This window comes from Camelina sativa, chromosome 1, assembly GCF_000633955.1.
Source record: "Camelina sativa cultivar DH55 chromosome 1, Cs, whole genome shotgun sequence".
In the NCBI taxonomy this organism is placed as follows: domain Eukaryota; kingdom Viridiplantae; phylum Streptophyta; class Magnoliopsida; order Brassicales; family Brassicaceae; genus Camelina; species Camelina sativa.
In genome coordinates, this window is record NC_025685.1 from 8,356,894 (window position 1) to 8,382,052 (window position 25,159).

The 25,159-nt window shown below is 36.1% G+C and overlaps 7 protein-coding genes and 1 pseudogene across 12 annotated transcripts in view; 1 reads left to right on the plus strand and 7 right to left on the minus strand.

Moving 5' to 3' along the window:
* LOC104783584 (nucleolin 2-like) overlaps positions 1-2,172 on the minus strand; it is a 5,976-nt gene extending 3,804 nt beyond the window's left edge. Inside the window, exons 1-10 of one of the 6 annotated variants that reach the window (XM_010508730.1) lie at positions 2,044-2,172; positions 1,901-1,946; positions 1,390-1,547; positions 1,181-1,258; positions 973-1,050; positions 753-848; positions 577-666; positions 402-485; positions 232-303; positions 61-150 (exon numbers count right to left, since the gene is read on the minus strand). In XM_010508730.1, coding sequence (XP_010507032.1) covers positions 61-150; positions 232-303; positions 402-485; positions 577-666; positions 753-848; positions 973-1,050; positions 1,181-1,258; positions 1,390-1,547; positions 1,901-1,946; positions 2,044-2,076 — 825 coding nt within the window. In that variant the 5' untranslated portion in view covers positions 2,077-2,172. Of the gene's footprint in view, positions 1-60; positions 151-231; positions 304-401; positions 486-576; positions 667-752; positions 849-972; positions 1,051-1,180; positions 1,262-1,389; positions 1,548-1,900; positions 1,947-2,043 lie in introns of all 6 variants that reach the window. The other 5 variants (XM_019247021.1, XM_010508726.1, XM_019247025.1 and 2 more) reach the window with 5 other exon arrangements.
* On the plus strand, positions 8,193-10,450 carry LOC104783599 (protein S-acyltransferase 11). The gene is made up of 4 exons (XM_010508740.2): positions 8,193-8,210; positions 8,755-8,977; positions 9,068-9,366; positions 9,657-10,450. Exons 1-4 carry the CDS (start codon positions 8,193-8,195, stop codon positions 10,152-10,154), a joined length of 1,038 nt encoding a protein of 345 aa, XP_010507042.1. The 3' UTR covers positions 10,155-10,450.
* On the minus strand, positions 10,474-12,365 carry LOC104783607 (uracil-DNA glycosylase, mitochondrial-like). The gene is made up of 7 exons (XM_010508744.2): positions 12,033-12,365; positions 11,694-11,923; positions 11,449-11,607; positions 11,315-11,345; positions 11,080-11,215; positions 10,868-10,951; positions 10,474-10,790 (listed from the first exon to the last, which is right to left on the minus strand). The coding sequence occupies exons 1-7, from the start codon at positions 12,265-12,267 to the stop codon at positions 10,724-10,726; spliced, it is 942 nt and encodes a 313-aa protein (XP_010507046.1). The 5' UTR covers positions 12,268-12,365; the 3' UTR covers positions 10,474-10,723.
* Positions 12,662-15,852, minus strand: LOC104783611 (zinc finger CCCH domain-containing protein 38-like). Its single transcript, XM_019226753.1, is given in 4 exon segments — positions 12,662-12,943; positions 13,044-14,805; positions 14,899-15,221; positions 15,641-15,852. Coding segments are annotated over 3 exon segments (2,064 nt in total). The 5' UTR covers positions 15,171-15,221; positions 15,641-15,852; the 3' UTR covers positions 12,662-12,913.
* On the minus strand, positions 16,397-17,467 carry LOC104705414 (annotated as a pseudogene).
* LOC104705423 (agamous-like MADS-box protein AGL103) lies at positions 17,470-18,253 on the minus strand (the record flags this gene model as incomplete). Its single annotated transcript, XM_019246191.1, is given in 2 exon segments — positions 17,470-17,793; positions 17,795-18,253. Coding segments are annotated over 2 exon segments (783 nt in total), but the record flags the coding sequence as incomplete, so codon positions are not given.
* LOC104783622 (UDP-glucuronate:xylan alpha-glucuronosyltransferase 1) lies at positions 18,948-21,803 on the minus strand. The gene is made up of 5 exons (XM_010508759.2): positions 21,669-21,803; positions 21,351-21,587; positions 20,604-21,223; positions 19,740-20,512; positions 18,948-19,336 (listed from the first exon to the last, which is right to left on the minus strand). The coding sequence occupies exons 1-5, from the start codon at positions 21,743-21,745 to the stop codon at positions 19,061-19,063; spliced, it is 1,983 nt and encodes a 660-aa protein (XP_010507061.1). The 5' UTR covers positions 21,746-21,803; the 3' UTR covers positions 18,948-19,060.
* Positions 23,803-25,159, minus strand: part of LOC104705430 (protein ACCELERATED CELL DEATH 6-like) — a 3,693-nt gene continuing 2,336 nt past the window's right edge. The window contains exons 5-6 of the mRNA XM_010421441.2: positions 24,839-25,146; positions 23,803-24,688 (exon numbers count right to left, since the gene is read on the minus strand). Coding sequence (XP_010419743.1) covers positions 24,050-24,688; positions 24,839-25,146 — 947 coding nt within the window. The 3' untranslated portion in view covers positions 23,803-24,049. The remainder of the gene's footprint in view (positions 24,689-24,838; positions 25,147-25,159) is intronic.

A 25,159-nucleotide genomic window follows, 5' to 3' on the forward strand; every position in this document is an offset into this window, starting at 1 on the left:
CAAAATAAGCTTATGATATTCTTGTAACATTAAGCTAACATGTAAAAACGCAATGTTTACCTCGTCAGATGAAGATCCATCATCAGATGAACTGCTGTCTGCCTTGTCCTTCTTAGGAACTGACGCTACCTTCTTCACAGGGGCAGTTTCCTAACAAAGTTTTATTAAACAAACAAATTTCAAATTAAGCTTTCACATTCATCTAACATGTAATGATGCAACAACTCATACCTCATCTGAAGAAGAATCATCCTCGGATGAGCTGTCTTTCTTAACAGGTTGCGTCTTTGCAGGGGCAGGTTCCTAATCAAGTTATATAAAAGGAAAAAAAAAAAGAATTTCAGCTAAGCATATGATATTAGGTTGTAATTATGAGCTAACATGTGTAACACAACTCTTACCTCAGAATCATCCTCTGATGAACTGCTCTCGACCTTTGAACTCTTAAGAGCTTTTGCTGTTTGCTTCTTCACAGGGGCGGTTTCCTAACAATTTTTTAAAAGACACAATTGCAAACTAAGCTGATGACATCCCCTCTAACATTGAGCTAACGTGAAATGATGCAGCAAAACACACCTCGTCTGAAGAAGAATCATCCTCCGATGAGCTGCTATCTACCTTGTCTTTCTTTAGAGGTTCAGGTTGCTTCTTTGCAGGGGCAGGTTCCTATATGTATAAATCAATATTAAAAAAAAAAAAAAAAAAGGGGCAATGCAATAGCATTGAGAGAAGTTCGGTAATGCAATCCCTACCTCATCCGAAGAAGAATCATCATCGTCTTCAGAAGAGTCATCCTTCAGCTTAGATGGAGGTTCCTTTGCAGTAACTTTCTTAGTAGTCTTCTTAGTCTAAAAAGCAAATTAAAGAGACAAGATGAGTATAGACAGAAACATAGTACTCAGTTTAAACTCAACTTAACTAAATTTTGCACATTGCTTTATACAAATTACACAACGAGATTGAAGTTTTTACCTTCTGCTCTTCCTCAGAATCAGAAGAGTCAGAACTGCTAGTTTCTACCTTCTTCGGTATTTTTTTCGCAGCTTTCTCCTTTTGAACAGCAGCAAATTAAAGAGACAAGATGAGTATAGACAGAAACATAGTACTCAGTTTAAACTCAACTTAACTAAATTCATCACATTGCTTTATACATTTTACACAAAGAGATTGAAGTTTTTACCTTCTGCTCTTCCTCAGAATCAGAAGAGTCAGAACTGCTAGTTTCTACCTTCTTCGGTATTTTTTTCGCAGCTTTCTCCTTCTGAACAGCAGCAAATTAAAGAGACAAGATGAGTATAGACAGAACATTGTACTCAGTTTAAACTCAACTTAAACTACATTTGTCACATTGCTTTATACAAATTACACAACGAGATCGAAGTTTTTTACCTTCTGCTCTTCCTCAGAATCAGATGAGTCAGAACTGCTAGTCTCTACCTTCTTTGGTATTTTCTTCGCAGCTTTCTCCTTCTGAACAGCAGCAATCAAGTCTTTCTTCTGCTTCTTCGAAACTTGGATGTCCAAATCCTGTTCCGCATCTCTCTTACCTAACAAAGAAATTATAAAAAAATAGAACATAATTGTTGAGAAATTTGTAATCACACTCGTTCAACACAACATAATACAATGATTCAATCAACAAACAAATCCCCAAATCGTCCAAGCAGAAAAGTAATGAGCCAGAGTCGAGAATCCAAGAAAAATTGGGACTGTTAACAAATTGAAGATGAATTAACCAAACAAATCTATTAAGTGCATGTGAGATTGTGATGAGCGTATGTAACAAAATCATAAAATTGCTTCACGACACAATAATTCCAGTTTTTGAGCTTTGGTGAATGAAACCACAATTAAGAGAAACCACAGATTTTTACACAACGTATAAAAAAAAAAACAGTACCTTTCTTGAGTGGCTTTGTCATTGAAGCAGGTGGTGCAGCTTCAACCTAGAAAATCAAAGATTAAAAAATAATAATAACACAGAGTTCATAATTGTCTTCACAGACAAAACAGAGTGAGAAGAAGATGAAGAAAGATCGCTACTTTGGTGTCTGATTTCTTGCTAGACTTGCTCATGGCTCCGATCAGAAACGAGAGAGATTGCTGCTACAGCTAGGTTTAACGAGAATCTTAAAAGGTTTAGGGTTTTTTTTTTTTGACAGGAGATTTGTAATTTATATAGATTCTTTTGGTTCTGGTTTTGGGAAAATCGAAGAGTCGGTCTTGTCTTTTTTTTTTTTTCTTTTCTTTTTTTTTTCTTTGTAAATCTGAACCGTACATCTCACAAGCTGATGTTAATCTTACCATTAATTGTATGATTTGGGTTGACTTACGACACTTGACTCCCAAGTTTTACAAGTGTCGAAATTTTTGGTATTATTTGCAGGAGGAGGTTGTCAAAAAAATCATTAACTAGAAAAGTTTGTGGCTAAACGCAATTATACAATATTTTATAACTAATATATATTGAAATATATTTAGTTATTTTAAAATAAATTTAATAATAATTATCATAAAAAATTACATATCTATAGAATTATGTGAAGCGTAAAATACGATGACTGATGAAAACTTTGTTTTTTATTCTTTTGTAGTAAATAGGGATTGATCCCCTGTAATTTATTTAAAATAAAAAGTAAGCACGCATGAGCTTTGGAAACACATTTCCTTGGACAAATGATTCGATACTTAACAGACAAGACTCTAAAAATTGAAATCCTATAGGTAACGTGAAAGCATAGTGAATTAAACTATCCTCAATACGGTTTGCTTTTTTATATAAATGTGCAATAGAGACTATCCAGTCCATAGATAAGAAGCCATGATACAAGCATATTAGAAAAGCCAAAAGATGCGTGTCCGCAACCCCTTTCGTTGAAAACCCCACCACCAGTTCTGAATCAACCTCTAACTCCAACCAGCTGATACTCTTCCCCCATGCAATGTAAAGTTCGTAATAAACCCTCCATAATTCTGCCAAAACCGCTGAACAAACCCCAATATCTAATACAAAACCCCCTTGCCAACAACCACTCGCATCACATAACACGCCACCAGATGTGGCCAAACCCGGATTACCATGGGATGCTCCATGTGTATTCACTCACATCCAGCCTTCTTTAGGCGGTATCCAACTAATCATTTTCGTAAGTGTATTATGTCTCGCTGTCCCAATCGGCGACCCCTGGTGCGCCTTCCATGCTTCAGTAGCTGTATTTGTCACAAACTTTACTCTATCCCGACATTTCCCAACCGCTCCAAAGACATACCCACATCACCATTTCCATGCCCACCAAACATCGACAGCAAACATTGTTGGCCATGGACACTCTATCCCTGCATTTGTGTCACTCAAGTTGCTATGTAACCATTCCAAAACTGTACTATTAAAGAAAACTTGTCTTTGTCGTGTAGGTACAATACGGTTCCAGATGCCCACGTTGGAAGGGCAATCCCGTAACGCATGAAAGATGGTTTCATCTCCACCTTTACACACACACACACTTTGTTTTGATATTTATAAGAAATTTGTTTTTGCTTTATGTTTTTTTTTTTTTGGTTAGCATGTTTTATGTTTTGTTTTTAGAATGATATTTATGTTTTGATTGTGTTTTTTCACTTTTATTATAAAACATAAATTGTATGACAATTAATATATTAAAATGTATTGAGGGAATTATATTTTAACGAATTAATACACAATAAATTATTATAATGATTAACTAATCCCTGTTTAAGCTGTTTACATTATCCAATTATTTTACTTTATCTAATAAATAAATTGATCATACCAAAAATTGATATTTTGTTTAAAAAATAAAAAAATATCATATTTTCTATCTTTAAATTATTTTAAAATAAAATAAATTGATAATATTTTATATAATAAAGTAAGATTTTCTCAAACTCATGCTCGAATAAGTTGACAAGTGACACTCTATTATTTTCACATGTGTTATTTTCTCAAATTTAAATCTATTATTTTCATATTTAATAAATTTAATTACACTGTTATACTAAAAAAATATTATATCATTTTTCATTACCCATCTAGTAATTATATATTTTCTAATGAGGTATCATTTATCAAAATTTTATATAGTTACCATAATATTATTATTTGTTAGGAAGTAAATAATACAATTGTGACTTAAATATTAGAAAATATTTAACAACAAAGAAATATTATAAACTAGGATTTAAATAAACAAAGTCTTTTGTTTGGCGAAAGGAAAAATGTGACTTTTAAACACAAAGTGTGAGAGAAAAAGCTAAGATTAAGCAAAACAACTCTGGAAATGAAACCCCAAGCATTGGCTCAAACCATGATCCAATCAGTGCTTAATCTGAGAGCATTAAAGCTCTTCCATGTAAAATATGCGTAATTGACACCAACGGAAGAAAAAACTTCATTATGTCCAATGACATCATCATTTAGCCTTGTAAACTAAAAAGATGAGGAGAAAAAAAAACATAAAGAGTTAGATATTAATGTTAAAACACAAAACTAACCCTCAGATAAGCGAAAGGCAATAACGCAAGACGAACTGATTTATTTCGAACTAATGAAGATATTCAAAATAAATCAGATGAGATTTGAATTTTTGGTCAAAATCAAATCTGATTTATTTCTTCATTTTCTTCTCTTTTTCAAAGGTAAATCTCTAAAATCTCATCTGAGATTAAGGTTTGTAAATTAGAATTTAAATTCAAAATTAGAGTCAAAATCTCTAAAAAGTCTGTGTTTCTTTTGTACATTGATTAACACTTTTTGAACCATTGATTCAATGGAGTCAAGTCTTTTATCCCCTAACATGTTTACCTGTTGGTACGGGATTCAGCACCCCCGACATACCGAGCTAAACCAGAAATACTAATTGATTAGTTCACCGGGAAACCGGTTAAGGGCTTGATTAGGTCAACGAGAAGTCAGTTCGGCCAAAGTGTCACCTTGAAGAAGAAGGAGCCGACTTCCACTTCGGCACGGCGGCCGAATGAAGCAATGAGGCAGCTTTCCATATCTCACTTCGTCCGATAAGGAAAGTGAATATATATTGTAATCTTAGAGCATGTATAAAGAGGGGGATACTTCTCCATTGTAAGGTATCCAGAATCGAATACAATAATTGAGTTCTCCTCTTGTTCTTAGCAATAAACCCTAATTCTTTTGAGTTCTACTTCTTTACTTTTAAATTCCAAGGCTTAGATCTATTTTCTAGAGAGATAACTCTATTGAATTTGTTTCCCCCCTTAAACAAATTCATTATGGAAACCTAATTCCTACATTACCATTTCTTCCCAAGAATCAACTTCCATCCATAAAGACATGGTTCTCATTTCTTCAAGTTTCGTAATCATGACATTAAACAACTGCTTGTTTACTTCATCAATTTTCAGCTTTCTCTCCATTATTTCCATTTTCGCTTTCATGGTGTTAATGAGGTGCCTATTTTCTTCTTCTGGACTCTTAGATCCAATGAGAATAGCCTTCCCCAGGAGAATAATGTAAGCTATCCAAGCCCTGATCCACCCAAACACCCACTTCAGTAGTTTTGAGAATCTTTTGGTCAAAGAATCAAAAGATAGATCAATGATGATGTTTGCTAGCTCAAATGATCCAAACATTTTGTCGAATAGTCTCTCCTCCAATATTTTTCCAGTAGTAATATTCTATTGCCATGAAGAAATGATTATAAATGACTAAATAATAATATATATTTTTAATTGTCAAAAGAAAATTTAACAAATTATAGGTTTATATGGTTTACAAGTCACGTGCTTTATTTCTTTCCCAACTTTGATTTATTTTGGTTATTTAATGAAGACGATTAAAAAAGGAAAGTTCGATTAATAATATGATTAGGCTAGATTTTTAAATAAAATTAAATCTACTAACTAATAAACTTCCAGAACTTATAAACTAATTAATTAAATTAAATAATAAAGACTGGATTGGCCTGTGCAATGATTATGTAACGGTATTTGTGTCACCGTTGATGAAAGTATCTACCCTCACAAAAAAACAAAGGTGGGATATGCGATATATACAATCCCATTAATTTTGGGAGCAATAACAAAAACCACATCTCTTTTCACCTAGTCGACACCAGTTTACTCCGGTTATCTTCATCTCCATCGAGTTGGAAAAACTCAGTTACAGTATAACAAAACAAATGACAGCTATTATATTTAAACCGGTGCTTAACCAACTCTATGTCTTTAGTCACCAAAACCTCTCCCCTATAATCTACAAGATAAAATCTAAAAACATGTAAATTACTACTTAATTATTCTTAATATTTTTTTATTAATTTTTACTCGCGTAATAACGTGGGCCTTATCTAGTGTTTAATATTCCCGAATTCTGTAAAATATTTTTGTTTCCCTGTTAAATGTAATATAAGTAATTTAAATAATTTTTTTGTCATTTTAAAATTATTTAAATTTGAAAATTAATAAGCAGTAGTTTAAAAAAAAATTATTTTAATGATTGAGAAACCTTCATAGGTTTCTTTAGTGGAAGGATGATTTTTGATTTAAGTATTTAGTGGGTTGCTTTGATTAGTTTAATATTAATTATGTGATTAGTTTATTTTTGAGCAACCCATATAGGTTGCTCCATTGGACATGGTTATCTTGATTCTTATCAATAGTTAAATTCGATGGTTTTGACTGCTTGGTAGTTTGATTTGCCTTTGATCTTGATCTTATGTGGTAAATCCTACAATACATATTTTTGATTAGATTAAAGTGTTGCAAAATTTTGTAATATAATATAATAAAAGTTCTTACCAATTTCTAAGCTGCGTAGTTGTAAATTGAGGACCCTATATTTTGTAAACTATCTTAGACAATGAAAGATTAAAACAAATATGACGTAAAAATAGTGGGAGATATATGTGAAGCAATAATTTACTTACATGTCTGAAGCGTAGTTAAATCCAACCATAGATGAGGTTCATCTGTAATTGTCTTCTCTATCATAGCAATTTGCTCATCGTTTCTCATATTCTGGATTTGTCACTTTGGTTTTCATGTTATTATACCCAAATTTAGTTTTTGGTTTTTTTTTATTGTAAGTCTCAATATACATATTTATAGTAATCCACTTTCCTTGCTGCATTGGGTAAATATTCCCTTTGTTTTTGGAATAGAATTTTCTTGTATAGATAAATACATATTATTATAAAATGTGAACTATTTTTTTAATATTCAAATTAACTTTTACACATGTCAAAACCTCAGATTGATAACTTGACACGTGTCAAAATTCTGTTAATGACTAACTTTCAAAACTCAACTTTATATAATAAGATTTCTATATTTTTTATATCTTGATAATATTTTAGAATGAAATTAATTGATTTTTTCCATATTTTCCATATCTTGATATTATTTTAGAATAAAATTAATTAATTTTTTGGCACAAAACTTTTTATTTATATTGTATTATTTACTTACTTCCTAACAAATGATAATATTGTGGTAATTATATAAAATATTTACTTATTAGAACATTGAAAGAATTTTACTTTATTATATATATATATATGAGAATTATATATATATATATTTTTTTTGTCAAACACTTTATTAGTATAAGATTATAGAATGGGACCAAAAATAAGAATTAAAATAATAATGGGGAGGGAGAGATATGTAAATTAACAAGAATTAATATCATTTCTTCGCCGCCTGAGTTCATCATGCTTCTCCTCTTCTTCTTCCCAAACCTCCGATCATAAAAATTCCCGGTGTTTACTGTGTCCCAATCGCCGTCGACGACCAACGGTGAATTGATCTATAGAGGAATAGGCCGTTTTTTGAATTTCTCAATAATCTTTCAGATGCCTTGTGTCGTGGTCAAGCAATTGAGAGGGTTAATCAGATCTTTGTGAAAAGACCGTAGCTTTAAGGGAGCTGTTAGTTCTCTGGTCGTCGCCCAAAGATTAGAGATTTCGAATATTCTCTGACGGATGATTCTTCAGCGAGACGTGTTTCTTACATCAGATTAAACCTATAAATTCAACTCCTCTGGTTAGCTGATGATTGATTGGGTTTCTATTGGTTTAGGATATGTTGCTTATTCAGAGCTTTTTGGGTTCTCTTTGAGTTTATGATTGTTGAACTCTCATCAATCATCTGGGATTTCTTAAGAAGAAACCTTGTTTTTTCTTGTATCTCGGATACCTATGGAAGAGTCTTCTCAGGTTAGTGGATCCTTCTCCTCTCTTTGACTTTATTTTCACTAGCATAGGCTTTAAAAGATTTCATCTCAACATCTCTGAGTTTTGGCAAGCTTTGCTTTTTCGTACTGGTTTAGGAGATTTAGCTGGTATGCTTAAAAGTGTGGGTTTTGGAAAAGCTTATGAATGTCAATAGGGTCTTGTCAACTAGTTTTCAGACTATAATGATTGACAAAGGATGAAACTTTTTATCAAATCTGGCATTATACTTGACCTTTCTCTTTTCATAATACTTGCTTAATGATAGGGAAAGAAAGGGAATATTATAACTTCTCAATCATCGGTATCTGATAGAGAAATGTTCAGATAACATAATACTGTCTAGGAAATCATGAAGCTGGATTGTGTTAGTGTTAGTGACAGTGTTTATGCATTGAGGCCATCCGATAGTAGAGTGCCCTTGATATAGTGGGACCGTTCTCTTGGAGAATAGGTTTGAAAGAGATAACTGTGAAATAGCGATAGGCCGTAACAAATATAACTGTTTTTTTTTTTTTTTTTCTTCTAGGGGAGTTTTGTTACAAACATAAATGAGGATTACGAAGCAGTTTGTTGGGGATGTGGGCTAAACCTTGTTCTTCCATCATATGCACCTGTTTTCAAGTGTGGATGGTGTGGTGCAATCACGAATCAGAATCCAGTCAGACCTGAAACCAAAAGCTTTGGGTTGAGACGTTTCCGTGACCGGTGTTTTGTCGTTATTCTGGCAGTTTTTATGCTCTTTGTGATATGTAAGTCTCTCTAAATAAGAACTAACATTATGTTGAAAAATTAAGCTTTCCCGTTTCTCTGTTGAATACTCTTTTGGAAAAATACTTCAGGTGGTGGGATTTGGGCTGCATATCCTGTCTTGTTTTCAATCAGCTTGGCTTGCGGAATTTTTCATTGTATTACGACAGCGTGTCTGGCGACATCAACGCTCTCAACATTTATTCTTGTTGCTTTTAAATGCGCCGGGAGACCACCAAATATCCTTTATGGAACCCACCCTGGAGTAGGGAATGGCGCACTTAACAACTATACCTTTTGTAACTACTGCTCCAAGCCCAAGTCACCTAGAACTCATCACTGCCGCACGTGTCGCATGTGTGTCTTGGACATGGATCACCATTGCCCCTTTGTAAGTCTCATGTTTTTTTCAGGTTTCTCTTTGGTTATTACATATATCATTTTCACATTAAGGGCTGAAAATAGAGTGGCCTTTTGAGTGTACATTGTGTGGTGATACACTATGGATGATTAAATTTCAAATTTAGCGCTTACATAAACCACATAGACTTGTACCAAGTTTATCATTCCATTTCATACGACCCTCTAATCTTCCCCAATCTTGTTGACTTTGTCTCCAATACCTTAAAGCTCATTGTTCTTATTCACTGGCTAAGGACTCTCCTTGTGTTGTATTTGCAGATTGGGAACTGTGTTGGTGCGGGGAATCACAAACAATTTATAGCATTTCTTATCTCAGCCGTCATTAGCACAATCTATGCTGCTGTTATGTGTGTGTATTCTGTGATTCACATCTTGCCACCTATGGAAAATAGAGCTGCGTATGCATCTGAGGTGGCCCATGTGGCGCATGGTAATAGTTTATCGGTTCTGAGAGCAGTGAAGAATATATCTTTTGCTTACATAGCCAACGCTGTCTTCATCTCCGTTCGAGGCCTTGTCCTAGTCTATCTCTTTGTGGCAAGTGTTTCTGTGGCGATTGGGTTAAGTGTTTTGTTGTGGCAACAGCTTAGCTATATTTATGAAGGCAAGACTTACTTAAGCCATTTAAGTTCTCAAGGAACAGAAGAAGATGGTGAAAAGAGCTGCCGGAATCTTTTGTTGTTTTTCGGATGTCCACATTCAATTGAATGGCACTTGCCAACCATAAGGAAATTGAGGAAGAGACATAAGACATGAAAAGAACAAGAAGAAAATCCTAGCCGAGTATTTTCTCTATGTGTCCTCCTAGGTTTGGAGCTTGTTTTGGTCAATTCAGAAAAATCATCATACGTCGAGCTAACAGGTAATGCAGATTAGCAGAGTGTGTACCTTTTGTGAAATTCATGATTATAGAGTATAGGAGCAGTTGCTCCTGTAAATTTTGTTTTAAGATTGTAAAATTATTGTTTCCCTGACATGCCTTTGGACTCGAAATTCAAAGGGGTTACATAGAAATGTCTTTTTAGCAGTCGTCAATAATAGAACTTACAGCTTCTTGCGTTCCATACATATATAATACACAGTTAAAACCATTCTTTAAAGCTACAAAATGAAGACAGTGTGCCATTACTGAGCCATACTCAGATACAACTACTTCAACAGCCTATGCTAGGGTTCCGTGATAACATAATCCACAAAAAAAAAAAAAGGCATTAGAACTGTTAAGAACTTGAAGCTCTCTTCACAAAAAAAAAGAACTGCAAAAAATGCTAGGCTTCCCGAGAAATATTACACTTCGTCTTGGCATTAAGCCTAAGGTTAAGATGTTAAAGTTGCCAGTCAATGGGAGGAATCCCCATTTGCTCAAATATGTGGTTTGCGCGAGAGAAATGCCTGTCAAAAGGTACAACATGCAGATCATTGCAGGTCATGTCATATCTTGCAAAAAGGTGTACTGGACTTGAGCTAACCTGCAGTCGAAGAAGCCTCTATGTGCCGACAAACCAGATGGATGAGCTGCTGTGAGTATATGATGCTTAGTCGCATCTATCAACCTGTAGTCATACAAGATAAAAACAATAAAGATGCATAGGGTGCGAAATCTACAAGTCTAGTGTCTAGTGTGTTGGAAGTCAAAATGAGCTAATCTTCTCATATATCACATTCATTAAACGAAACCTACTTGGATTTCTCTTGAGCGTATCTCCCCCAGAGGAGAAAAACAACACCTTCCTTCTGCTGTGAGATGCTTTGAATAACGGCATCAGTGAATTGTTCCCACCCTTTCTTTGCATGTGAATTAGGCTGTTTACTCCTTACTGAATTAGAAGCCAAGGTAACCAACATATTTGTAAGAAGAATTGCAGGATTTTGACAGTTTTAAACTCATAAGGTCGTCAAGCCATAGGAAACATTACCTGTAAGAACGGCATTCAGCAGCAACACACCCTAAACAAAGAGATTCAAAAGTGAATTTTTTTATCTTCTCCAAGTAAACTGAGAACTGATGACACAAATAAGTAGAGAGAGGTCATAAAGGAACTCCATTTACCTGCACAGCCCATTTCTGTAGATTACCATGACGTGGGATGGAACAGCCAACATCTTTCTGAAGCTCCTTAAATATGTTCAAAAGACTAGAAGGAAGCTTTTCTCCTTCAGGCACAGAGAAAGACAAACCCATAGCTTGACCAGGTCCATGGTAAGGATCCTAATCAAACATAGTCAAAAACTTAGTTAACTCATAAACAAAATCCTCAAAGAAACCAAAGTTTTGAGTCCAAATGCTGTATGTACCTGTCCAATAATAACAACCTTGACTCGATCAAAAGAAGTTGTATTAAGGGCATTGAAAACCAAATGCTGCGGTGGATAAATCGGAGGGCTTTTACCGTCAGCATTGATCTCACGTTCGAGGATATCAGAAAGGGTTTTGGCGTAAGGTTTATGCAATTCACCAGGAAGAGCTTTAAGCCATGATTCTTCCACTAAAAGCTCACTCAACGGCACATAGCATCTTCCTTCAGCTGCAATTGCCATCCCCAAAATCAATTCAGATTCGTATAACCCTTAAGGGAACTGTAACGTTCAACAAACTAAAAGAAGATAGAGAAAACAAAAAAAAAAAAATCAAACCTTTCGCTTTTGTGACCTTCTCGGAGCAGACGGCGAGGTTACGCTTGGATTTGGCGACGAACTTGTTGAACTCGGCGCGAGCGACCTGTTCAGGTGTAAATCCAGATGAGTCATCGGCGGCGGAACTTGCAACGGTTAAACGAGGCGGCGAGTTTGCTTCAGAACCCAAACCGACGAGACGTTTGTTGGCAGGTTGAAAAAAATCCATTAGGGTTTTAGATGTGGACGAAGCCATCTTCGTTTCAGAAGTGTATCAGTCACTATGAGTCTATGAGAAGATGAAAAGATCCCAATTTTTTTATTTTCTCACCAAATTCCCAATTTTGTTTATTATTTTCTCACCAAATTTACAGAGAAGAGAAGAGTTAAATGGCGGGGAAAACGGTGGTATAGACCGGTTAAGGCAACTCTTCAGGCCGGTTTGAATCGGTTAAAATACCAATTGTACTCCTCGGTGTACTCCAGCTTTCTTCAGTATCCAATTTAACAACAATAATTCCGATTTCAATTTGATAAGTTACATATCAGGAACGAGTTTAGTACTTCTATAACTTGTGGTGAGAACAACACAAGAGATGAAGGATCACTGAAATTGGTTCTATATGGTAAAAGACAAACGCAACTTGGTCTATCAGTTTGGACAATATCATTATGTCAAAAAAAGAAGAAGAAAAAAAAAATGATGGGACAAAGTCTCTAGGTAATATCTACAGAACTGAAGTTAATGGGGACAACAAAGCCTCACCTGATCTTCTCATCTTTCTTTAAAGATTAAGCAGGTATTTTATAAAGTTCACAACATTTTCCAATGCAGCTCTTAAAGCTGTATGATGATAGAAAGAATGGAATTGTATTAAGACAATATGGGAGTCAGATTCAATTTAGGTCTTCTTGATTTTGCTGATATATGCCTGGAGTTGAAAACAAAACACACAAAACAATGGCTAGGATTAGGAACATTATGCTTGCAGTTGATTAAGTTTTAAAAAGCATTATTTATGAAGGAGGAACCTGCACGAGCTTGGTAAGTTTTGGTTTCGAAGCAGATAGGTATTGGTCAATCTTCTCTTGTGTTTGAGGAACGTTTCCACTTTGCATTGTAACAGTCACTTTCTCAACTACCTTCTTCACTATGTTTTTGTAAACATCTTTGTCCATCTTACCTTCTTTCCAAGCTGGTTTTAGAAGCTCCTTTACAACCTCAACAAGCGCAAACTTAAACGCCCGCATTTCTTTTGGGTCTTTCCCTTTCTTGTTCTCTTCGTCACTTCCTACACCATCATCATCAACATCTTCATCTACAATATTCTCAGCATCATTGGTGTCTTGTCCAGTTTTCTTACCGTCCTCTTCTTCTTTGCTAGCTTCATCAGTCTTTTTGTTCCCTTTGTCCTCACAACCCTTCGGATTTAGCGTAAGATCCTGAATCCCATTGACATTGCTTACCTGCAATGCAGTTACCGCTGGGACTCCTTCGGCGCCAGTGCTCATTAGCTGATTTGGATTACTACTCGTTACATTACTCTGAGTATGCACAGCGGTGGTAGTGGCCTGGTTTGGTTGAATAGCCATGGAAGATTCTGAATGCGGAGGCATCTGCAATGCCTGCTTAAGCTGTGGAATAGGCTGCCCATTTGCAAGAAACTGCGCTATAGTTGCTGAGATGTTGGTGATCTTATCGAGTTGCTCCTTACTCACTGTATTTTGGACCAAAACAGGTTTCTCTACAGTTGATTGATGATTATTTTGATAAACTTTTCCACTCTCAAGATTGCTCAATTTCGAGCCTACTGAGAGATCTGTAGCAGCAGTAGCTAGCACTTGTTGACTTCCTCCAGGAGTTGGTGAGCTTAGGTACGGCAAGACATTATGATTCTGACTGAAACCTTGAACGGGAGTGACGTTCACTGGGTGACTATGACTCTGATGTGAAGCAGCTATAGGTTTCTCAACCACAGTTTTGTCACCATGTGAAAACATACCATTACTCTGAACTCCAGATTGAGAACTCTGACCAATTATGCCAACACCAACCTCTTCCTTCACAGGGTTCTTTAAAGGTTTAACTCCATAATTCCAATCAGGAGACATCTCCATGTCATCAATCCAGCTACTACCGTTCCCTTTAGATTCAGAAACTCCCTTACTGGCACGAGATACTTCTGTCCCACCTAATCTTGTATTATCCAATCTTTCAACATCATTCCATTTATTATGACCACCACTATGATTGTTACGGTCCTGTCTACAAAAGTTGTTGTCTCGAAGCTGCTTTCTATCAGCACCATCATGAGAAAACCTGCAATACTTGCCATTACGACAGAACCCTGCAGCCAAAAACTTGCAAGGGATATTGTAACTCCTATGGAATTCTCTTCCACCATCACCATCCCATCTTTGAGTTACTTTCTCTCCCGTCTATCCGCTTCTGTGCCGTCTCAATCTTTGGTCTGAGAAGCCATTTCTCGAATAGTCCTCGGGAAACTCAGTGTTATAGTCAGAAGACCTCGAGCGTTTCATCATCGCCTCTCCTCTGAAATCATCGGTGTGATATTTAGATTCCCTTGGCTTTCTAGTATTATCTTCCCAACCATAACCGTTGCTTTGATCAAACTGATGACCACTGCCTCTCTTATGGAATTCCCTTATTGGCGTAGGAGAAACTAGAGTTCTGGTCTTGTGTTGTCTGTCGTAAGATCCTGCATCTCGTCTAGCTCTATAGACTGGGCTTCTGGTACGGCTTCTACTCCTGCTATTACTTCTACTTCCACTCCTGGAAAAAAGAGGCATAAAAGTAAGAACGGAAGAACAGATCAATAAGAATCTCTACCTTTCTAACTTGTTTATAGCAACTCAAACAACTAACCTAGGGAAAAATTGTTGCCTAGTATCATCTTGTTCAGAATAATAAGTGTTATCGTTATTCTGTGAAACTCTGCTTCTAGTCCTAGCTTCACCGGGGTGATGGTCGTCCGACCTCCTGCCAGGTCCATTACTCTCTGCATTGAAACGGACAGGCTCGGACTCTTTGTCACGGTTATTATAAGAAGCAGAGTTTGCATTTAGGCTAGGATGATGATGGTGCGTCTCTTCCATAGAGCCCAACTTTGAAACACGTGTTCTTTCCAAACCACTCATCTTTCTCCAACCCCTAAAGGCTTAAAAACCAGTGTAAGCACCAAACAAAATCTGCAGAGAAGAAGTTCATAATTAAAAATTAGCAAAAGATGTATAAGGATTTAAACCTCTTTAAGTGGATTTGATGTTAATCTATTGAAAGCACCACCCAATTTCTTTGTCACATTACATCATAGTCTACGAGTTTATATAACACACACTCACAGGCCAACAATGTGAAACCATTCATATCAAATAGAATCCACAAAATTTGAAATTAGTACCAGAGATTAACTCGTAATTTATCACAGAACCTTAATTGAGCAAAACAAACTAATGGGAACCCAAAAAAAAAACCTAAAATCAAAATTGGACAACAAGAGAGAAACAGAACTCACTTGAAATCGAAAAGGGCAATTCATCAACAACCAAAAAGAGACAAAACAAAAACCCTAACACCAAAGCTTCTTCACCACCAAATTGACAAATACCGTCTAGTAAAGTAGTAAGTGCAGCTTCTTCTTCTTCTTATTATTCGCTCCTAGGAGAAGAACGACAACGAGTGTTTAACTCTGTTCGAATGTACGAAACAAAGAAGAAGAAGAACGACAACGAGTTTTTTTTTTTTTTTTTTTTTTTATAACTCTGCTGGTTCTTCGAAATTACCAAAACTCTCTCTCAATGTTCTCTGTGTTTTTTTTTATTTTTTTTTTTTATTTGGGGAGAAAATCTACAATTCTTTCGCTAATAGGTCCCACGTTTACAAGGTAAGTACTCATCAGTTCAAATCCAACCGTTTATTTATATACTTTTAATCTCATCCGTTTGATAATTTTCCCCAATCAGATATTTTCTACTTTTTTTTTCAATTGTCATCTCATTATATATTTTTTTCCTTTTTTAGTGAAATTGATGATTGGAGAGAGATGTTAAAATTAAAAAGTAAATATTTTCTGATTTGTCTTTTTTTTTTTTGTGACCCTTTTAAAACTTAAGAGCTTGCCTAGGGTATATAATTCTCAGAAATTAGTATAACAAGCAACAAAAATCTCAGAATAGCTAGCAAAATTACACTTTCATATTACACTTTTTAGTGTTAAAAAAAAAACCAGATATAATCCAAAAACACAGAGATAGATATATAATAATGTCTCAAAACTGATAATTGCACTAACCAAAATTAATTATATATGCTTCTTAATTAGTTATGTAAAAGATAATTTAAAACCCAATAATAAAATATGAAGTTATTGGAGAGGTTGTGGGAGGTCATAGGGAGATCTAAAGTTGCTTCCAGGTTGATCCGAGTTGAACGTTCCGTGTTGTTGTTGTGTTTGAAACTGACCAAACTGATGCGAAAGGTCATTAGAGTTGACGCTGTAGTTGTTGTTGTAGTCGTGCATGTTCATGTTCTGCATCCCGTTAGTCACCGTTCCTTGCGCCCCAAGAAACCCGCCCCAAGAAACCCTGAATAGTCTTCCGCATTGAAGTTGTTGCGGCTGTCCTCAAACTCATCGATTCCATCCTCGAGTAAGCTAGAGTAACTTCCCACTCTGGAATTCTGGTCAATCTGTTTTGAGAAACCATTGAAGCTGTTGATGTTGTTGTAGGTTAACATTTTCATGTTTTGGCACCCATTGATCCCAGTTCCTTGTACCCCAAGTGACCCCGAGTAGTTTCCCACATCCTGATTCGGGTGAATCATCAGTTCAGACGGAATCGGAGCCAGAGATTGCCCTTGGTTCAAAGCTGATGCAGAGACTGGGATTTGCGAGACATTCCCGTTCCCATGGTTATACAGAAACATGGAAACATGCTGGTTTGGTTGTTGTTGAAAATATTGATTCATCGTACTAGGCATCATCGGTCCTTGACTAGCCATGTTCAAGTACTGTATCTTCCTCTGTCCCTGACCTTCAACAACAGCGCGAACCCTTTGTTGGATCGATTCTGGTTAGGTTACGTTCCAAGGACTGAACAAGTCCCGAGAGTTGCTCCGCAGAGTAGTTATCAAACCTAGGGTCCCAAACTGGATACTTGACTTTCGCCACACGTCTCACTGGCTTCTCCTTCTTCTGCTTATTCTGCTTCTTCTTGGAATCATCGTTATTGATCTTGTCGAGAAACTCGTAAAGATCAACCCTTCCTTTGCGTCGTTTCCTCTCACTTAATGCGCCGTATCTTAGAGCGAGGGCTGTGACCTTCTCCCTCTCTTTTGGCCATGTTTTCAGCTCTCCATCTGGTCCGTAATAGATGACACAAACATCGATACCACACAGAATTGAAAGCTCGTTAGCTTTCTTAAAGACGGTCTCTNTTTCATGTTTTGGCACCCATTGATCCCAGTTCCTTGTACCCCAAGTGACCCCGAGTAGTTTCCCACATCCTGATTCGGGTGAATCATCAGTTCAGACGGAATCGGAGCCAGAGATTGCCCTTGGTTCAAAGCTGATGCAGAGACTGGGATTTGCGAGACATTCCCGTTCCCATGGTTATACAGAAACATGGAAACATGCTGGTTTGGTTGTTGTTGAAAATATTGATTCATCGTACTAGGCATCATCGGTCCTTGACTAGCCATGTTCAAGTACTGTATCTTCCTCTGTCCCTGACCTTCAACAACAGCGCGAACCCTTTGTTGGATCGATTCTGGTTAGGTTACGTTCCAAGGACTGAACAAGTCCCGAGAGTTGCTCCGCAGAGTAGTTATCAAACCTAGGGTCCCAAACTGGATACTTGACTTTCGCCACACGTCTCACTGGCTTCTCCTTCTTCTGCTTATTCTGCTTCTTCTTGGAATCATCGTTATTGATCTTGTCGAGAAACTCGTAAAGATCAACCCTTCCTTTGCGTCGTTTCCTCTCACTTAATGCGCCGTATCTTAGAGCGAGGGCTGTGACCTTCTCCCTCTCTTTTGGCCATGTTTTCAGCTCTCCATCTGGTCCGTAATAGATGACACAAACATCGATACCACACAGAATTGAAAGCTCGTTAGCTTTCTTAAAGACGGTCTCTCGTCTTTTGATTAAGCTGGTAGCTCTCGCAGAAGAGGAAGCAGAATAAGGTTTCTTGAAAACGGTTTGTTGAATTTGGGGAAACCTCATTGAATTCTTCTTCGTCGATGTTGAAGTCGAAGGACAGCAGGATGAAAAAGAAACCATGGTGATGTTCTCTCTCTCTCTCTCTCTCTCGCTGTATTCTTTGTGAAATTTAATTGAATGAAGAGGTGTTGATCATTGTTTGCGAATATATAAAAATCTTAGTTCAAGAATTTCTATTTCTGGTGTTCCTCTTTCTCTCTCAGTAATTAATGTCGAATCAATAATGATAGCTGTAAAGATTTTATTCCCTTTTTTATATACTTTTTTCACATTGAATTATATTATATGGTAAACGAGAATGTAAATTTACTAATTAGGAAAATTTTGTTTTCTGGTTAAATTTTAAGGAAATCACTAATAAAGATTCTTTTCAAATACGTACATACATACGTAGACAAATACATAATATGCCGCATACATGTAAGCATACGACACAATGATCCGACTAATTAAGCTTTGAAATTATAGAAAGTAGTTTAATTTGTGTTATTCAGCTATAAGTCTATAATCTATCATCTTGTAAAAGTTATTTGAATTTAAGTATTTCCTAACATTTTTGACCAACAAAAAAAGAGTATCTTCTAACATTATTGAATCTATGTATGTATTAAAAATGGCATGTAAATAGACGACTTGTGTTCCGGTTTTTGTAAAACTGCAAACAAAAAAATGTTTTATTCCAATTTAACAAACTATATAGGGTAACAAAAATACAATTGATAATTACCTAAACTCGTAGCAACATTTCAAAAACAAAAAAAAAAAAAACTCATGAAATCCATCAATATGTGTGTACAATATATAATTGCGTCACAAGTTATGGTGGGGAAGTGACGATGATCTCCGGTCGGAGGTGATGGCTGGTGGGGTGGGAACAAAAGACTCGTAGTCGGTCCAATTTGATTCACCCCAATGCCCCAACATACTTTTCCAATTACACAATTTATCAATGCAAATCTTGAATCTTGGATCCTTTACTCTTAGCTTCCAGTGACCGTCGGTATAATTGGCAGCCTCGGCTTGCCGACGATCATATTCCAGCTGTGCCTTTTGCTTGGATCTCAAATGACAGAATTGGTGAAGTTCCTACAAAATATCATTTATTTTAATTATTAAACCATCACAATTTTCAGTATAACTAATATATATATTTTTCTAAAATCATAAAGAAATCAGCCTAAAGTGATTTGTTAATAATGTAAGTTTTTTTTTTTTAGAATAATATGAAATAAAATAAAAATTGAGCTAAATTACAAGCAATATGTGCAAACTAAAACTTGGTGCCTACGCACCTAACTTCCCAAATTATTAACCCGTCAAGATTTTCGTATATTTGGAGATAAATGGTTAATCTTTACTTGGACAGTAAGTAATTTTTAATTTATTTATTTAGATAAAAAATGTTTGAGAGAAAAAAGGTGAAGCGGTCTTTTAATTTACGTTATGACTCTTTTGAGTTCAATGAGGATTTTAGGAGGGAGTGAAATACCTGTGGCATGGCGTCGTGGACCATCCACCATTTCCGGTGAGCGATATCAGTAGCAAACTCAACGAATATGTCGGAGTTGAAGTTACAGTCGTAGTCACGGTAACATAACCACGGCTTCATTCCAAGGTAATGAAGAACATATAAGATAGGTGGCTCTGCTCCAAAAAGCTCTGTTTTCTTACGCCTCACGTCATCTTCATCACCAACCCAAAAATGCTTCAAGAAATTCATATGTTTCGGAATCCGATGCCACCATGTGAATACCTCGTTTAAGTAACCTTGATCTCCACCATTGTAAGACTCAATCTCGTTTATATGCTCCATAAGAAGCTCAAACGTACAGTTGCAAGGCTCGATCACCATAACTCCTGAATTAAACAGAGTTCCATTGTTTCCCGTAGCTGAGATCTCAGGCATCGAGAACAAGAAATCGATGTTTCTCAAGATTAATAGATCCGCGTCGATAAAAATGATTTTGTCGTAATCAGTCAGCTGCCATAGCCGGAACTTGCTGTAGTTCCACTCGTTGTAAGCATCTTTCTCTGCTTTAGGGTTTCGAATCCTCTGTATCGTCCGGATTTGCCAGCCTGCAGCTTCGAGTCCACTGCGGTGATAACCGCTGATGTTGTCATCGACGAGGATAACTAGGTCTCTCGTCGAACCTGACTGTCTTATGCTCTGAGCTGCCGCGATTGCACCACAGACGTAAACGTGAGCGGAGTGAAGAATTGTCGCGTAAGCTTCTCTTTTAGGGTTTCCTAAGCTTGGCCTCTCTGTAAAATTCAGGGAGGAAAAAATAATCTGGTTCACTTAGCCGTGATTTTCATATCTAAACAAGTAATTTTGGTATTTATTTTCTTTTACCTTTGATGCCGAGAGGAAGGGAGAGCTCACAAGAACCAACAGGAAGCTGAAGCTTGTCTCTCAAGATATCAAGATCAGTTTTATACAACCAAACATCGCCTCTCCGAGACACGAGATCCTTACACCGAAACAGATTCGGAATCGGGAAACATCTAGAGACAAACAACACGTGTCCCCTGAAAAACCCTTTCGCCGAAGCTGCCACTGATGCAGCCGCCAGCTGGAGATGCAATCTCCCGACGTCTCTCGACCAATTCCCTTCTTTTCTACAAGGAAGCTTCACGACGATCAGATCGAGTCTTCTTGTAGGTACTTTGATATTCGGGAGATTAGGACAAACAGGGACCTCTGTTTCTTGCTCCTCATCGATCCACTCTGGATAGAGTGCGTCCCAAGTCACGTTCTTGTCTGCGTAGTCTAGATTCAATAAGACAATATTTTCTTCATCCTCATTTTTCTTTCTCTTGGATACTTCTCTCCACCGTTGGATCTCACTCGAATCGAAGTTCAAGACACCGATCGTACGGCCTTCTTCGACGCTATCAAGGGTTTTGGTCACATCGTCCCAGTTTATGTCCAGATCCGAGGCGTAACGTGGATCTTGTCTTCTCCATATCCATCTAATTTAAACATTTTAAGATAATATTGTAAGAGATATATAGACGCAAACGTAAAATTTTGCATTTGAAATTATTTGAGGTCAAGAATGTAAATGTTGGCTATGGAAAGAAAAAGAAAAAGATTTACCGAGAAGAAGAGTGGGAAAGAGAATGATGATAAGCTTCAGGAGAATAGATGATGGAGAAGAGAGTAGCAGAGAGAATGATAAACAAGAGAAGCTTCACGATCTGATACTTGCTGCAACAACAACAACTACTGTTTTTGTCTTGTGTCGGAAAATTTATGATATTAAACGGTTTCACCATATCCGATCTGCCACCGCCTTTACTATTTCTTCGGAACCTCCTCTTGCATATTGCTTCTCTGCTTAGACATATACACAAAACCAAAATTAGATGATTTTGTAATAATAAATTGGAAGGTAGTAATATAATGTACACTTACATGGAAGCGGAGAGACGGCGCCGGGAGTCACCGTCGGTAGCGGTGGTGGCTGCAGCAGCAGCGGGAGAATTTGCCATATAAAACTGATGGATTGAGACAGTAGAATTAGACAAGGAAGACGAGGGAGCAAATATAGGTGAGACATAACGTCTATTTTAATCTTCTTATATCTATCACATTTCTTTTGTTTCTCATTTTTTTTTTTTTTATGAAAATAAGAAAAAATGTATTTTGCACACCCACCTTTTTTTAATAGTGTTATTTTTGATTTTCTCTTTCTAACTTATCGTGATTCTTTTACTTTTAGTTTTACATGATTTTTCATTGTGGATAATATTGAAACACTTTAGTTTAAACTCAGTTTGTGACTTTGATGGACATATGTCCACCAAAATTTGATCATTTCTTTGTAAAGACAACCATAATTTTCGAATATGAAGTTTTTTAAAACGAAAATATATTATTATAATAATTCAAACAAAACAAAAATGCTGAAAAGTTATTAAATACTGCCTCTATCTCATAAAGATTGATGTTTTGGGATATTTTTTTGTTCCATAAAAATTGATGTTTTGTAAATTTCAAGAACTAATCATTGAAAATATTTAAAATTTTGAATTGTTATTCAAGAACTAATCATTAAAAATATTTTAAATTTTGAATTGTTATTGGTTTAAAATTATATAATATCTATTTAGTCAAAAGAAAAAATATATTTAAACTAAATAATCGTTATTTTTTTAAAATGTGTAAACGGTAAGTAATCATTTTATGAGACAGATGAAATAGTATGTTTTATGTTTTAATATTTCCGCATATACAGCTGGAAAGAAACAATGATGTACGCATACATCCATGAATACCTATGATTCGTTAACAATTAGTAGGAGTATTATAATTAATCAATAGTATTAAAATAACTTTTTTCTTGTTTTGGGTAATTTGGAACATGACCAAATGTCCAAATATATTAATGACATATTTTAATAACAAAGCAACCGTTACTATTTTAACAATTGAAAGTTAATAATATTAAAAAAGAATATATAACGTGTAAAACCTTTGTGGCAAAGTAAGGTGAAGATAAGATAACATAACACACGTAAGCATAGTACATTGATTCATATGCTTCGCTTGCAACTTGCAAGGTTTAGAGGTCCTTTCAAGAACTGCTTCCACCAAACTTTATAGTGTTTTGAATTTGTATTTATTTATTGATTATTCGAAACACACTAGTCTTGATTTTGTGGTTTAACTAACTCAGATTAGTATAGAGATAACAACCACTTAATCAGTGTAACATATTAATTGTATCCTATGATCATATGATCCAGATCAGACATTAAATCACTAATTTTAATCCTAGAAAATATTAAATGTTCATATTTGTTTGTTCTACTTTTATTTCTTTAGACAACAACATTTTATTCTTTTGTAATTCAGAATCAAATAAAGTAAAAGAAAATTGTATACGTGAGGAAATATTATTATGGTTTAATTTAGATGAAACAAAGTTTAGTTATGGTTTGGATGAAGGAAAAAGAAAGGAATTGATCAAACACAAAAAAGAGTATGAGATTAGATGAATTAATTAACTTCTAAGCTTCATTAAGACATGGAAAAACAAAGACAGGTAAGGACATGTGTCAATCAGAGGACTGAGTAGTAGCTAAATTGCACATAGGAGAAGGTGGGGACTAGAAAGATCAGATTTGCTTTTGATAAGAGCCTTGCACCCATCGCTACGTATGATTCAAGATATACTATTGAATAACACAATTATTATTGGAAATATCTAGTATATGGATCTTCTGAACATAAAAATCCCAATACTAAACATGAGTTTCTTAATCTGTGTTCGGACCGGCCGTAATAATCTTTACGCGCATACACACACATGTACATACGTTCCAAATTTCTAATGAACATGTGCTTGACAAATGGCATTGTATTGGAAGCAAAGCGAAGCAAAGGTATTTTCGTATCTTGTACATCTTTTCTATCCAAGGACCAACACTTTCACCAAACACTCTTTTCTTGTTGACTATTGTTGGTATAAAAAATTTGAAATATTATAACTAAAAAGTTAACTTAAACATCGGTACAATTGTTTGCAAATAATTAATTAGCTGAGATGAATTTGACTGCATTATTATTATTTATCAAGAGAGGCCATCATATTTCTTAAACACCAAACCATATTCAATTTATTTTCTTTTTTTTTTGTTGAGGTTCGCTTCGAACTTTTGAAAGCATTGCCTATATAGCAGTCTGTGATATACTAAAAGAAGACCAACTCTCTGATCAAACATCACTGGTGAAGTAGCAGCCGCGGCTATGTTTCACAACATTGGCTAGAGTTATTAACTTGATCATCATCATTAATTTCGAGAGAAAATTTTAAATATCCGCCGAGACTGGCGAGGCTTTTCAAAAACCCTAGGGAAATAAGTCGAGCAGAAGATCTCAAGTAACACCGGGAACTGAAGAACAACGAACATACCCAGCGGAATCACCGCGAGCAACATAAACTGAGCCGAAACCCAAGATTTTTTTTCTCCAACCAGAGTCATGAGCGTCACGACAAAAGTCACCATCATTGTCGCCATCGAGAGAAACAAAGACAAAAGACCAACGATCAGTTTCGTAGGAAGCGATCGAAGAAAATCCTCTTCACGGTAACGAGACTTGAGAATGCCGAGGAACATTAGGAGAGACATGCATGAGGTGAAAAGAGATATAGCATCGGAGCTGATGAAAATCTTGAAAATGTGCTTTCGCATGTAGAGTGGCAAGCCATTGTCTGAGCGGTAACCTCCGGGGACAGTAAACGCCGAGGAAAACATCATTGTGGTGATTAGAGCGGCTACGACTGTGCAAGAAGTCGCTGTGTCTTTCATCCATTTCTCTCCTTGGTCCACAAGATCCTTGTGTTGGTCTGTAAACAGAGCTTTTGGAGTTTTCTTCTGCTTCAAGTTAATCATTTTTCGATGCTTCGGTTGCACTAGCCTCTCCACTTCCTGGTTCCAAGACAGCAATCAAAAAACTCTTAGGATTATGGTCGAAACAGAGTTATAATCCTAGGGTCCTGCATTACATAAACATTAATGCCTAGTTTCTTGTGTAGCAAGAAGTAGTTATATTATACATATAACAATATAATGTATCACCTTAAACCATTGTAGTTCCCTTTGCATCTGAAGAGCTGCACCGGGGATAAGGTTAAGCCGCGAAGCCGGGGCTCGATACGCGGCATGATGAAGCATATTGTTATGGAGTTTGTCCCAAGCCGTAGCGAGGATGTTCTTCTTAGCACCCATATTGTAAATCAGGCTAAAGATCTTTTCTTGTCGCTGGCTTACCGCGTAGAAGAAGAGGTTAAGACCATAATTATCTTTGAGCCATACGATATCAGGATAATGCCTCATTACTTCCTCGATATACTCTACAATACCATTCTCTACCGCCTTAAACAGAGCTTGGTGTAGACC

What these genes read in the sequence shown, in the direction of transcription:
- LOC104783599 (XM_010508740.2), top strand. An exon ending in TTTTATGCTCTTTGTGATAT is followed by an intron (nt 8,978 to 9,067) that starts GTAAGTCTCTCT and finishes AAAATACTTCAG; the next exon opens with GTGGTGGGATTTGGGCTGCA. An exon ending in TGGATCACCATTGCCCCTTT is followed by an intron (nt 9,367 to 9,656) that starts GTAAGTCTCATG and finishes TTGTATTTGCAG; the next exon opens with ATTGGGAACTGTGTTGGTGC.
- LOC104783607 (XM_010508744.2), bottom strand. Translation starts at nt 12,267, where the DNA reads ATGGCTTCGTCCACATCTAAAACCCTAATGGATTTTTTTCAACCTGCC. An exon ending in AGGTTGTTATTATTGGACAG is followed by an intron (nt 11,608 to 11,693) that starts GTACATACAGCA and finishes ATGTTTGATTAG; the next exon opens with GATCCTTACCATGGACCTGG. An exon ending in GCTGAATGCCGTTCTTACAG is followed by an intron (nt 11,216 to 11,314) that starts GTAATGTTTCCT and finishes CTTCTAATTCAG; the next exon opens with TAAGGAGTAAACAGCCTAAT.
- LOC104783622 (XM_010508759.2), bottom strand. Translation starts at nt 21,745, where the DNA reads ATGGCAAATTCTCCCGCTGCTGCTGCAGCCACCACCGCTACCGACGGT. An exon ending in CGCCGTCTCTCCGCTTCCAT is followed by an intron (nt 21,588 to 21,668) that starts GTAAGTGTACAT and finishes ATGTCTAAGCAG; the next exon opens with AGAAGCAATATGCAAGAGGA. An exon ending in CCTTCCTCTCGGCATCAAAG is followed by an intron (nt 20,513 to 20,603) that starts GTAAAAGAAAAT and finishes TGAATTTTACAG; the next exon opens with AGAGGCCAAGCTTAGGAAAC.